Source organism: Physeter macrocephalus, chromosome 5 (genome assembly GCF_002837175.3).
Source record: "Physeter macrocephalus isolate SW-GA chromosome 5, ASM283717v5, whole genome shotgun sequence".
Classification (NCBI taxonomy): domain Eukaryota; kingdom Metazoa; phylum Chordata; class Mammalia; order Artiodactyla; family Physeteridae; genus Physeter; species Physeter macrocephalus.
In genome coordinates, this window is record NC_041218.1 from 70,087,944 (window position 1) to 70,102,951 (window position 15,008).

At 36.7% G+C, this 15,008-nt stretch overlaps 1 protein-coding gene across 1 annotated transcript in view; it reads right to left on the minus strand.

Moving 5' to 3' along the window:
* Window positions 1-6,115: 6,115 nt before the first annotated feature.
* The window catches only part of AGMO (alkylglycerol monooxygenase), a 348,225-nt gene continuing 339,332 nt past the window's right edge, over window positions 6,116-15,008 (minus strand). The window contains exon 13 of the mRNA XM_007110783.2: window positions 6,116-6,843. Within this exon, the coding sequence (XP_007110845.1) occupies window positions 6,769-6,843 (75 nt within the window). The 3' untranslated portion in view covers window positions 6,116-6,768. The remainder of the gene's footprint in view (window positions 6,844-15,008) is intronic.

Here is a 15,008-nt window from a genome sequence, read left to right on the forward strand (position 1 = left end):
ATGTATGTATGTATGTGTCCTGTAGGAGGGGTATTGGGGTTTTGATCTTGGTTTCTCTTTACTTTATCATGTCTTCTCTGCTGAAGCCCAGAGCTTAGTCATGGTTGAAGCATAAGGGTCAGGAAAGAGCTTTCCTGGCCACCACTGATTTCCTGCTATTTCCCCACACCCTGGGGGGAAAATAAGACTAACTGTCCACTAGGATCTCTCAGGTCGATTCCTGACAAGGGTGATGCCTTCCCAACGGCTGCTCCTGGCTCCAACCTCATGTCACCATCGGGCTGTACATCTCCAGCATCTCTCAACCGGCGTCCTGTCCCCTCAGCTGACCTATGCCAGCTCTCACACTCACTGTGGCATCCTAGTTCATGGGAAAACTTGCAAACGAGACCCAGTGCCATAAGTGTGGTTACTTCCCAAATGCAGCCACTGGCCACTTGGCCAGACAGAGATGGGTCAGACAGAAGTCCACTGAAGCATGCCACAAACTTCAGAGGATGAATAGCTAGCTCTTAATTGGCCTCTCTGAAGCTTCGCTTACGAAGTTTGAGGGAAGGGGAAGGAAGCACTGCCAACTTTTCCCATGTGAAGCGAGGGACAGGTGGAATCTTCATTCCATCAAGCTCTCTCCAGAAATTCTCTCTCCTATCCTCATTTCCTAAACTCACAAATCTTCTTTGGTGTGAGGAATTAAGAGTCTTAGCATGAATTTAAGACAGTGGAGGTCTTTCATGGTTTTCTATAATCTCACTTTGGAATTTAGGATTAGCTGGTAACTGTTATCTTGGGATTCAGCCAAAACTGAGATTGAAAGATATTAGTTTTACCTTGGGTTAATATATGGTCTTAAATAACTAGGGAGTTCATTAATTCACTCATGACACGTACTTATTGAGCACCTCCGGTGTGTCAGTCATTATTTGAGTAGCTGGGGAAACAGGACTTCCCTGGTGGCGCAGTGGTTGAGAGTCCGCCTACCGATGCAGGGGACACGGGTTCATGCCCCGGTCCGGGAAGATCCCACATGCCGCGGAGCGGCTAGGCCCGTGAGCCATGGCCGCTGAGCCTGCGTGTCCGGAGCCTGTGCTCCGCAACGGGAGAGGCCACAACAGTGAGAGAACCCCGTACTGAAAAAAAAAAAAAAAAAAAATCCCTGCTCTCACAGACACTTAGCGGAGAGTACTATGTATTCTCTGTTGATTTAAATAAAATAAACAAGAAAGATAAGTAAAACTAAAGCATGCAAGTAATAAGGATAAAAATAAATAGAAGAACTCTTTTGGGATGTGTGTGTGTGTGTGATTTTAGTGAGAGAAAACTTCATTAAGAAGGCATTTGATTAAAGACCTGTTGAGGTTAGAGATCAAATCATACAAACAATATCAGTTTGCTAGGGCTTCCACAGCAGTGTACCGCAAACTGGGTGGCTGAAACAACAGAAATTTGTGGTCTCACAGTTCTGGAGGCTAGAAGTCCAAAACTAAAGTGTCACTGGGTTTGGTTCCTTCCTAGAGTTGTGAGGGAATATATGTTCCATGACTCTCTCCTAGCTTCTGATAGTTTTGCAGGCAACCTTGGTTGTTCTTGACCGGGAGACACATCACCCTGATTTTTGCCTTCACGTTTCCACTGCATTCTCCCTGAGTGTATGTTTGCCCAAATTTCCACGTTTTATAAGAACACCAGTCGTATTGGGTAAGGGTCCATGCTACTCCAGTATAACCTCATCTCAACCTAATTACATCTATTAACTACACTATTTCCAAATAAGGTCACATCTTATGTTTTCGGCAGGGGGGGTTAAGACTTGAACATTTGAATTTTGGGTGGACATAATTCAACCCATAATGCCAACATCTGGAGGAAGACATTGCAGGCAGATGAAAGAGTGAGTACAGATTGATAAACATTTTATGGAAGTTACATATTTAGCATGAATTTTCTGGAAAAAATTCAGTAATTAATCATTAAACATGCATTTATTTATAAACTTTTTGACTTACTGATGCAAATTAGCAGCCTGATGGTTCTGTTCCTCCAGAGTATTGTATAGGACAAGGTTAGGCTTCTTAGTGTGCCACGTGGCTGCCAGATGCCATTGTTAGACAGTCTCCCCACATCTCCTGCCTAGAAGGAATTAGCCATCCTTAGACACTGATTGCCTTAGCACACAGCATTTTACCAGCAAAGTAAAATGCATGCTGTGTACTATTCCTGAAAGGAGAGGTTAGTTGCATTTTGTCTGAATAGGGCAGAGCAGGAGGAACAGAAACTATTATATACGGACATCTTTCATACTTAACTTTGTATTAAAGTGAGAACTCTCTTCACTACACATCCACCTTTCACTGTATCACAAGAAGCCCTGGTAAAAGCCAAAAGTACAAAATCGATGTTTATCAAACTTAATCCAGTACATTTAAGTTCTGCTATTAATAATATTTTATTAAAAATGAAACATCAGGGGCAAATATAAACACGGCTATGGCACCAATATTTTTTTATCATGCTTCCTTTTTTTCTGAAAGTTATTTATTTATTTAACATCTTTATTGGAGTATAATTCCTTTACAATGTTGTGTTAGTTTCTGCTGTATGACAAAGTGAATCAGCTATATGTATACATATATCCCCATATCCCCTCCCTCTTGCATCTCCCTCCCACCTTCCCTATCCCACCTATCTAGGTGGTCACAAAGCACTGAGCTGATCTCCCTGTGCTATGCGGCTGCTTCCCACTAGCTATCTATTTTACATTTGGTAGTGTATATATGTCCATGCCACTCTCTCACTCCTCATCTCACTGACGCTTACCTAGGCTTTACACTTTCAGGGTTTTTTTCAGGTTTGTGAGGATATGCAAAATAATCTCATAATAAAGTATACTTTTCCTTGGATGGCATATCTAAATATCCATGCTTATTTAATCATTATCACCCCATTCTTTTAATTAGCTATAGAAACAATATTCCCTTACATGGTACATCTCTCCTGCATATTTCTGAATCTCAAGGAGAGGGTCTAGAGAAGTTTTCTTTCACTCTAGATTGCTTATAGCCTCTGTAACTTATCATTAGTAGAACCTTGAACAATACAGACTCTCTGGTACCAGAGAATCTGGTACTAAATCTTACTGGTACTGAATCTTACTAAATCAGAATTCCAATGTTCCTACCAGCAAGTTTTCATTTTTAAAAAGATCCACGGATAATCCTGATACATAAAGACAAAGGCTACCTCTTCCTGTTTTCTGTAATGTAAATCTATGCAAGTTAGGATTTTGGATTTATTGATGTTAAAACTAAAGGAGAACACACCTAGGGAATGAATTTATGATTGATGGATACTGGTGAGTCTGGAATGGTTGGAAAATCTGACTAAAGAGGTATGACACTTGCAGAATTCCAAAAAGCAGACACAACCCACAAGAGAAAACCATCAATGCTTGCTTATTTGCTTTTTTTGCTAATGACTTTTTCCAGTTGAGTTTTTGGTGAGGGAGAAGTTATCTGTTATGCTATTGAGAAGAAAAGGCAGCAGGCTGGAGCAAGTTCTGAAAAAATACCCCAGTAACAGACAGAACACTGTTAAATCTACTTTCCTTGAGGTAGGCTTAAGATGGGGCCTGACACCTTCCACAGTGCTGCTGAAAATAGTGACATGAAAAATCTTTTAAGATTCTGAAAGCCAAACTACCTCTGTGTTTTCTATCTTTCCTTGGGATTCTGGAAGCTACAAATGTAAAAATATAGAGGAGAGGGCATAAAAAAAGGGAACTCACTTTCTAACTACTGTTGCTCTCCCTAATAAATCACATTATGTTCATCATAATGTACACCATACCTTAAAGAATTCCACTCAATGGTTCTACTGCAGAACGTACACTGAATAATTGAATCATATATGACCAGTAAAGTGAAATGTGAGAACCTCTGATAAACATTAATGCAAGCTGGTAATGTTAATTATAAAAAAGGTTCATGTACTTTGGTGATCAATTGAACTTCAGATACTCAAGGACAGATCCACATATTGCTGAATATCATGGCCATGAGATGATTAGATTAAGTTTAACCAAAATAATTAGAAAGAACAAGATGAAGGGGAAGTAAACACAACAAATAGAGCTAGAGTAATGGGCAATTTTATCAAATTAAATCAAGTACAGGAATGGACTTCTTTTAGACATATGGCAAACCTATAAAATAACCTGGGGCCTTATCACTTTCAGAAAGATCATATGTTCTGTACTCATGCACCTAGTCAACTAATCCATCCTGTAACCAAACTACTTTTTTTCTGAACTTTGTTTTGTACCTTGGAGCATCAAATTGAATAGGAAGTTCTCTGAACTTAAACTCCTGAGCCTGTATTCTAAAGTTTTGCCTTGGGTATCTGATATCATGTAAAGGAGAAACATGGCCTTCAATGTCAGAACTCAGAGGTTTTAAATTTTCTTCTGACAATCGATTAAGCATGATAGGTCTGAGCACGTTTGTAAAACTCTCTCAGCCTCAGAATTCTCTTCTATAAAATGGTATCAACAGCACTTAATTCCCAGGATTTTAGAGAGTAAAGGAAAGAACGCTAATCGAGTATTACTCAATAAACAAATATGTCTTCCCTCTCTCTAGCCTTCCTTATGGTAGATTATCAAACCTGAGAATATTCATAATCATTTCAAAGTCAGTTGACCTCTCTCCAGTACAAGTGCTGAGTAATTGATGAGCCCTATTTTTAGTGCTTTTTCTCTTGAGAGAATGAGAGAGAGAGAGAGAGAGAGAGAGAGAGAGAGAGAGAGAGAGAGAGAGAGAGAGAGAGAGAGAGAGGTAAAGTGTTTCCAGTCAAGAGTAAGCATAAATTACATGGCATCACTCAAGATTAATTTACAACATTAATAATAGTTATATGATCTGTCATCATGTATTAGTGCTCGACAAGAGAAAACTTGACTGGAAAATTAACAAGGTTGAAGGTGAAGAAAAAAGTGCCCTGATTAACACACACAGGCCTTGGGAATACTACCTATTTGGGAATCACTTCTACTTTCAAAGGCCTGCAAATTCCTAGCTTGAAAATGTCTGCATTTCTAAAAAAAATAATAATAATAATAATTTATAATCATAGTGAGAGTAACTAAGAGAGAAAAGAAAATGGATTGAGTTGACTAAAAGAAAACTAAACTTCAGCATAAAAATATCTTTCATCAATTTTGAATTCTTTATTTCCATTATTAAGCTCATTCCTAGACCACTCCTATAAATTCATATATATTCAAGCATATATACATGTTTATACATGACTCATGGGGAAACCAATAAACTGTCCTAACACATTAAATATCTACCTACAGATCTGTGGAAGCTCTTTTTTCTTTGCTGTTCTTGAAGGCTGTAACCTATAGACTGAAGGGTTTTAGGATGTAGAATATGGGTATTCAGAGTTTTTATGCTATAAAATTAGCAATTTCAAGCCAACAGAGGTTTCCCTGCTTTAATACGATTCTAAATATGTAAAGCCCAGCAAGAACTGTTGGTAAGGGAGAATAGGGGCTAATATCTGTTACGGGTTCAAGTATTTGCTCTAGCTCTGTGTTAAATTAAGAAGTAAAAAAAGATGAATGAAGCAAAGCCAATTCCCTACTTCTGACGCTTGAGAAATAATTTAATTTTTTCCATCATGCAAAATTTAATCTTCCTCTGCTTTTCCAGTCTGCAAAATAAATATGCTTCAGTTTTGCATCATGAGTCCACACAGACACCTGCAGTTTGATTCTTTTTACTAGTTCCACAACTTTTCTCTGTTCAAAGGTTAGAAAACACATATTAAAAATAAGTCAACCAACTGATCAGTCTCTTTAAACCAGCAAAGAATATAGGCAAAGCTCAGTGAAGGACAGTATTAACTGTTTTAGTGCTTATAACTTTGGTTACTTAAATTGTAACTTTACATCTAAGAAATACTGGAAGAAGGAAAGAAAAAAATTCCAACTGTTTTCAGACCTTCCCCCTTTGAACCATTTCGTGCTTATCTCTGTCAGTTCCCTCCTAATGAAATACTTGGCAGATTTTTACAATCCCAATGAATAATATACACACAATGCTTGGGCAATTTTATTTAGAGAGTCTTTTAACATGATTGTGACAATTTAAAATAGCACAGAAATACTGCACACTCCTCAATGTGCCAAAACAAACTGACCAAACACATTAGACAGATGTATCACAAATTAATCTATGGAATAAATGAATTCTGCCGAATTCTGGCGATTTTCATTTCAGTGATGTCATTTTCTGTAATGTTACTCCTTAGGTTATATGGCTTTCAAAGGTAAACCTAGCCTTAGGCAGACAGCTCATGTAATACATTTTTATGACAACAAATATGTATCCAAGCACAATTTTAGCAGATAGCAAATGAAAAGTTATCTAAACAATGCTAATAAAATCTTCATTCTTTTTACTGTTTTGAAGTTTTATCGTTTCTTCTCATACTCATTGGCTTAGATGTTACCAGTGGATGTAACATCATTCTATTTGAAATCATTTTCTTTCAACCCTAGCAATAAAGTAACTGCAGCTGACTTTAATTTTAATAGAGAATAATAAATGCGGAAAGGAAGCAAGAGTAGATAACTGTATTTACCTCACATTAGAGAAACCGTTCATACAATCATTGTATAAGATAATTATACTTCCATAGGCAGTAGTAATATATTATGGTTGTGGACAAATGATTAAAACAAGAGAGCTGTGTACAAACGTTTAGTCATTTCTGAGGGTCTGAGACAAGTTGTTTCATGCTTCTTACTCCCCAGAAAGCAATGCAGATGGAAAAAAAAATCTGAAGAAATAAAATACAGAGAGGAAGAACAATTAAAATTGATTCAATACTTCTGTTCAACTGAGTTAGAAATACCTTTCTAGGGGAAAATGAATATACATATTTTAAGCAATTAAATTATTCAAATTGAATCTAGCAGTTGCTCACTGATAGAATTTAGCCAACCCAACTTAAAACATGTTATGTGAAGAGTAGGAGTAAAACGTTTTGTTTCTGTGGCTTTTAAAATAAAATATCCTCACAAATCTGGGTCATTTCTAGGTATGGGGCTATGTAAATTAGGCAGTGAATGAAACAGAACTGTTTTCCAGCTTTTGGATACATTGCATGTTGTTTGTATTGTACTAAACAATCTCATTATTTATATAGTTTAAGAAGCCTTTGGAAAAGGAGAAATAAAAACACTCTTAAGGAATCATTTCTCTCTGAGGCAATGTGATCTACCATATTATGAACTTCACCCAACATGAATTAAATTCTAAACACTGCTGACTTAACTACTTAGTCTTTTGATCTTACCAGGTGTAAAACTGTAACTGCAAAATTCTCTTTAAAATTGAAGACATACTAAATCATAATAAACAATCATAAGAGTTCATTGAGTTTACCCCTTTGCTTTCGAGTAACCACACATTCCCAATAAATCACCAAAATTTAACCAAGTAAAACTGTTGACTTCTTATGATCCTAGCAAGAATGATAATACAGCCATCCTCAGGAAGAATTAACCAGTTGCAGAAATTTTCATTGTGTGTCATCTAAATGCCATAATGACCTAAACACACACACCTTCTCCTCTTCTTGAGGTAAAATCTAGGCACTGGTCATAGTCCTTACACCTCAGAGCTTTCCAAAGTCAACCCTTACCCTTTACCTATAGACTAAAATTAAGCTATAGGATTTCTTTTATGATCTCCATTTTATGTGTTATTAGAGTGATGATGAAAAATGTCCAAACAGCTGGGGATATGGGGAAAGCTGTGAAAGGGTTTCTCCATATTTGTTTTTACTGTGCAAACTTCTTCAAATGATTAAAATATGACCACTTGCCTCTCCCCAGAAAGATCACAATTACTGAAAGATCCATTAAAACGTACAAAGAGACATAGTTAACTAATAAGATGAAGGCATGGGGAACATTCTGGGGTGATGGACTAAAGTGAAGCCAAGGCCATTAACTGAGGCCAGTCATTCATTCACAGAAAATACCCTCAACTGCCATGAATTTGCTATTAAAGCCTGGATATGAAAATAACAACAACAACAAAACCCTCTTAAACCCGGATATTTAGATTAGATGGGTAGGTTGTTCAGTTTCATATGAACCTCCTTGTTCTTTCTAGAGAACCATTATTCTTCACATTAGCTAATCTGATAGTTTTATTCAAATCCATGTGTTACTTTCAGCCTATAACATCCACAATATAAAAAAAAAAATACCAAAAATAAAATCAAAAGTTATTTTGAAGCAGGAGTCAAGAATAATATTAACATTCTGGAGTTGCCTCAGAAATCAAATGCAATATACTTAAAGGCTGGTTTTGATTTTGTTTCTTTTGACTGTACTTCAAGTAAAATGACCTCATGGGATTTCTCACGTGGTGCCAAGCAAAGTAATATCAAGATAAGGGAGTATTTGTGAAAGTTAGTAGACTGTGCAGTGAATTACATTTGTATATGAATATGGGTTAATGTTGGCACAGGGATAGCTGAGAAGACAGCTTTCAAGTGGGACGGAGATGATAAATCTATGATATCGTGGTGAATAGTTTAATTTGGATCCATAATATTAATTGAGCAACTAATTGATACTTTGTGCTGTGCAAGGCACTGGTATCTGAAAAATATTTGGCAGCAGAAATTTTTATTGGTTTTCAATCTAGTGTCTAGGATCACATGAATTATTTCATTGGCTGAAGTCTAGGGAGAATGAAACCTCTACAACTGTGTGTAAAATTTTGTATGTCATAATTCTCCTCGTCCCTACTCTCCACCCACTAGACTATCCATACTTTCATCTAGGATCTCTGAAATATTAAGAACCTCTGATCTAACAAGAGTGTGAGAAAGATTGTAATTCAGTCCCTGCCTTTGTTGTTAATTCACCACTTCCTAACTAAATCTTTCCACTTTTGAAACTATAAATCCAGTTCTATTTCCTTAAGGACCCATCCCTAATTAAAACACAAAGATCTTATCGTATTACCTAAAATGCTTTTACCTTCTTACCAAAAAATACAATGTTGCACAGTTTGTAGTTTTATTTTGTTTCTCTGTTTTTGGTTTTCTATTTTTTCAGGCCCCTATGTATTATCCCTCCAAATGGAGGAGAAAAGCTAATGAAGCAAAGGGCTCAGATTCACAGGTAAGATTAATGCACAATGAAACCCTTGCTTAGGCTGGGCATTGTCTTAGGTGCCTTTACTAGATTATAATGTTTTATTCTCACAGCAAACTTGGAGAATCGGTACCCAGTTTACTGGTGAGGCAATGGGAACTCATAATTTATGTGGTTTACCAAGCAGTCACAAAACTACTAAATATCAGAGCTTGTATGATGTTTTTTGTTTACTTAATGTCCCCCAGGAAATCAAACTACACATCCTGGGAAGTTAGTTCAGTGAATATGAACATCAATTGTGAATTCATTTTCTCTTTTTTAGTAATCACTGTACTTTTTTTGCCACTAACTACTAGGTTTCTAAGACCTTTTCACAATCAATATTTTAAGCACAAAGTGGATTTTTTTATATATAATGAAATCCAGATTGGCACAAGATCATAGAAATTAAATGCAATGAATATGTCCTTCTCAAAAAATGCATGACCCTGAAATAGACACCCAGTTTTATTAGAAAATAAATAGGAAAACACAGATTTGCTTTTATATTTTTGAATGTGTGTATATACTTATAACAGATCTAAACATACATTTCATATATAATTTTAAGCTGGAAAACTACTTAACATGGACGCAATATGATCACTTGATTATTATAGTCATTTCATTTTAAATTTTCCCTTGTCCGATCTTTCTCCTGATTTTTGTATTAGGCTGTTCATTTTAGCTCTCCATAGCTGATCAGATTAAAAGTGTCATTTGAGATAATTGTTCATTAACATCTTTCTCAATCAACTATTTGTACAATGAAGGCAGGAGAATTACTACTTAGGCCCGTGTAAGACTACATGGCAACCACAGCACTTTTTCTTTGCAATATTCTTCCCTAATCTGTAGATATGATGCTTCCAGATACGTACAAACTCAATGAACACTTATTTTATTCTAGGTCTGGGCAAGTCCCATGATTTTAACAGCTGGATTCAAAATATGAAACAGAGGAAGTTCACTCTTGGTGTCAAGCCCTCCCTGTGTAACACATCATTAGTGGCCCTTGTCTTCAGGCTATTTCCTTGACTTCCCAGGGCCCTCCACTCTGATGCCTGAACTTTGGCCTGTACAGATGCTCTCCACATTTTCTCCGCCCCTTTCCCCAAAGTTCACCAATTGGCAGGTGGCTAATCTGAGCCATTAATCCATAATAAAACGTCAGCGGGAACTGACATGTCATTCTGCTGCTTCTCCCCGTTAGGTCTGTGTTTTTAGAGGCTTTATTAAACAAAAATGGAGCAAATCAGGCATCTAATCCTTTTTTTTTTTAACTTTTTAAAATTGAAATAGCGAATTTACAATGTTGTGTTAGTTTCAGGGGTACAGCAAAGTGATTCAGTTATACATACATATATACATATATATCTATGCTTTTTCAGATTCTTTTCCATTATAGGTTATTACAAGATATTGAGTATAGTTCCCTGGGCTATACAGTTGGCCCTTGTTGGTTATCTATGTTACATAGAGTAGTGTGTATATGTTAATCCCAAACTCCTAATTTATCTCTCACCCCTCCCCTGCTATCCCCTTTGGTAACCATAAGTTTGTTTTCTATGTCTGTGAGTCTATTTCTGTTTCATAAATAAGTTCATTTGTGTCATCTTTTTAGATTCCACATATAAGTGATATCATATGATATGTGTCTTTGTCTGGCTTACTTCACTTAATATGATAATCTTTAGGTTCATCCATGTTGCTGCAAATGGTATTATTTCACTCTTTTTCATGGCAAAGTAACATTGCATTGTATATATAGGTATCACATCTCCTTTATCTATTAACATGTCAGTGGACATTTAGGTTGCTTCCACATCTTGGCTTTTGGAAATGGTGCTTCTGTGAACACTGGGGTGCATGTATCTTTTCAAATTAGAGTTTACTCCAGATATTTGCCTGAGAGTGGGATTGCTGGATCATATGGTAACTCTATTTTCAGTTTTTTAAAGAACCTCCATACTGTTCTCCATAGTGGCTGCACGAATTTACATTCCCACCAACAGTGCAGGAGGGTTCCCTTTTCTCCACATCCTATTCAGTATTTCTTATTTGTAGACTTTTTAACGATGGCCATCCTCACTGGTGTGAGGTGATACCTCATTCTAGTTTTGATTTGCATTTCTCTAATAATTAGTGATGTTAAGCATCTTTTCATGTGCCTGTTGGCCATCTGTATGTCTTCTTTGGAGAAATGTCTATTTAGGCTTTCTGCCCATTTTTTGATTGGGTTGTTTGTTTTTTGATATTAAGCTATATGAGCTGCTTGTATATTTTGGAAATTAATCCCTTGTCAGTCACATCATTTGCAAATATTTTCTCCCACTCCATAGGTTGTCTTTTCGTTTTGTGTATGGACTCAATTTGCTGTGCAAAAACTTTTAAGTTTAATTAGGTCCTATTTGTTTATTGTTTTGGTTTGTTTCCACTACTCTAGGAAATGGATCCAAAAAAATATTATATTGCTGTGATTTATGTAACAGACTGTTCTGCCTCTGTTTTCCTTTAGGAGTTTTATAGTATCTGGTCTTACATTTATGTCTTTAATCCATTTTTATTTTATTTTTGTATATGGTGTTAGAGACTGTTCTAATTTCATTCTTTTACATGTAGCTCTCTAATCTTTGCAGCACCACTTGTTGAAGAAACTGTCTGTTCTCCACTGTATACTCTTGCTTCCTTTGTTGTAGATTAATTGACCATAAGTGCATGGGTTGATTTCTGGGCTTTCTATTCTGTTCCATTGATCTGTATGTCTCGTTCTGCCTAGTACCATACTGTTTTGATGACTGTAGCTTTGTAATATAGTCTGAAGTCAGTACAGTATTGTCTGTACCAAACCTGTATGAAGCAAGTTTATAGGTGCCATTTCTCCAACTACACTTGCTCATTTCCTATCTCTCTGTCACATTTTGGTAATTCTCACAAATTTCAAACTTTATTATTATTATATTTGTTATGGTGATCTGTGATTTTTAGTGGTACTACCATAACTCGCTGAAGGCTTAGATGATAGCATTTTTAGCAATCAAGTATTTTTTAATTAAGGTGTGTGAAAATTTTTTAGACATAATGCTATTTTACACTGAATAGACTACGATATAGTGTAAACATAACTTATATGCAGTGGGGAACCAAAATATTTGTGTAACTCACTTTATTGTAATATTTCTTCACTATGATGGTCTGGAACCAAATCCGCAGTATCTCCAAGGTAGGCTTGTACTCCATTGTGTACATTTTGAACCAAATTTATACCTCCACATTGATTTCCTAAAATTCTCCTGGAATAAATGTACCTATTTTGTATCACTAATAAATCATACCCCACCTATAAACTGAAAAGTATATTTTTATTTAAAAATTCTTTCTCTGACATTGATAAGGTTCATAAAATATCAGTTAACTGGCTATTTAACACAAGTGTAACAACCACAACAGCAGCAGTTTGTTTTAAGGGAAACACGTTAAATGTACAGAAGTTTTTATGGAATTATTTGGAGAAAACCAATTGTTTGTTAAATATACATTTTTTACATGTAATATTATAACACGGTTTATTAACTAAGCAATTCCATAAATGTCTCTCAATGTCAACAGATGTACAGTGCAGTTTTCACCAAATGGTGCATAGTATTCCATCTAAAGAATAACCTATATTTATCCAATGCTGTACTGTTGAACACTTGAGTCATTTCAGAATCATGTTTTTGCCATTAGAAATGGCACTGTGCATTTACAACAACATGGAAGGACCTAGAGACTGTCATACTGAGTGAAGCAAGCCAGACACAGAAAGACAAATATCACGTGATATTGCTTATATGTGGAATCTAAAAAAAAACGGTACAAATGAACTTATTTACAAAACAGAAGTAGAGTCAAGGATGTAGAAAACAAACTTATGGTTACCAGGGTATAAAGGGGGGGAGGGATAAATGGGAGACTGGGATTGACATATACACACTGCCATATATAAAACAGACAACAAATAAGAACCTGCCGTGTAACACAGGGAACTCTACTCAATACTCCATAATGGCCTATATGGAAAAAAATCCAAAAAAGAAAAAAAAGAAAAAGAGTGGGTATATGTTTATGTATAACTGATTCACCCTGCTGCACACCTGAAACTAACACAATATTGTAAATCAATCACACCCCAACAAAAATTAAAAAAAAAAAAAGAAATGGTGCTGTGATGAGGTCACCCTGGGAGCAGTGTGTTTAGCGAGGACAGGCAGGGATACAGTGGTCCTGATGACAAGGATGAAATGGAGCCCGAAGGACAAGAAAGAGCAACCAGAAAACAGAAGGTAGTAGAATGGTGGTAGACAGCAGAAGGCAGGAGGAAGAGGGCAGCTTTCTGCTTCTGGCTCTGGTCCTTGGGGGCAGTTACTGATGAAGCTGTAGTGACAATGGAGGGGAGGTGATCTGGATGGCAGCAGCCTGGGCATAGGCAGCACTGCTCTCAGCAGTTCCAGCTCTGCTCGAAGTAGTGCCTCTTCAATGGATCTGGAACCAACTGCAGTAGTGTCTCACCACAGCCAGCACCAGCTTGTGAGCTGAGCGGCATGGCACTCGCATCTTCTGATCTCTGGGTCTCACTGATTCGTCCCTTTTGGTCCTCCAGTCCCAAATCCTTCCATTTGCTCTTCCACCCCTTCCAATGCCTTTGAAACCAGTTCCTTGTATTAACATCCCACTGTTTGAAATACCTAGAGTGCTTTCTGTTTTCCTAACTGGACCCTGTTTCAATTATTTTTTCCTTTTCTTCTCACAACTTTTTTTTTTTATCAGACAAGTATTTGACTAATATATTTTTTGTGAAAAAAAAAGATGAAGGAGGACAAAAATAAAAATCTATTCCATCAAGTGACAGTAATATTTTATATGATAAAGAGTTTTATAATGTCAAAATGTTTGATGTGGATTAATGGTGTCAGTATAAAATAGTTATATGTATAAGGTACATATAGCTCCTGTTATGTCATTTGAATATTAAGGGTGAAAAATGATTTCCTTGACTACTGACAGCCTTAGTGTAATATAATCCACTATTTTTTTTTTTGAGGGGGAGATGTCTTATTTATTTATTTATTTATTTTTAACATCTCTTTTGGAGTACAATTGCTTCACAATGGTGTGCTAGCTTCTGCTTTATAAAAAAGTGAATCAGCCACACATATACACACAGCCCCATATCTCCTCCTTCTTGTATCTCCCTCCCACACTCCCTATCCCACCCCTCTAGGTGGTCACAAAGCACCGAGCTGATCTCCCTGTGCTATGCAGCTGCTTCCCACTAGCTATCTATTTTATATTTGGTAGTGTATATAAGTCCATGCCACTCTCTCACTTTGTTCCAGCTTACCCTTCCCCCTCCCCGTGTCCTCAAGTACATTCTCTATGTCTGTGTCTCTATTCCTGTCCTGCTCCTAGGTTCTTCAGAACCATATTCTGAATGGTTCAGAATATATGTGTTAGCATACGGTATTTGCTTTTCTCCCTCTGACTCACTTCACGCTGCATGACAGACTCCAGGTCCATCCACCTCATTACAAATAACTCAATTTCATTTCTTTTTAGGGCTGAGTAATATTCCATTGTATATATGTGCCACAGCTTCTTTATCCATTCATCTGTCAATGGACACTTAGGTTGCTTCCATGTCCTGGCTGTTGTAAATAGTGTTGCAATGAACATTGTGGTACATGACTCTTTTCGAATTATGGTTTTCTCAGTGTATATGCCCAGTAGTGGGATTACTGGGTTG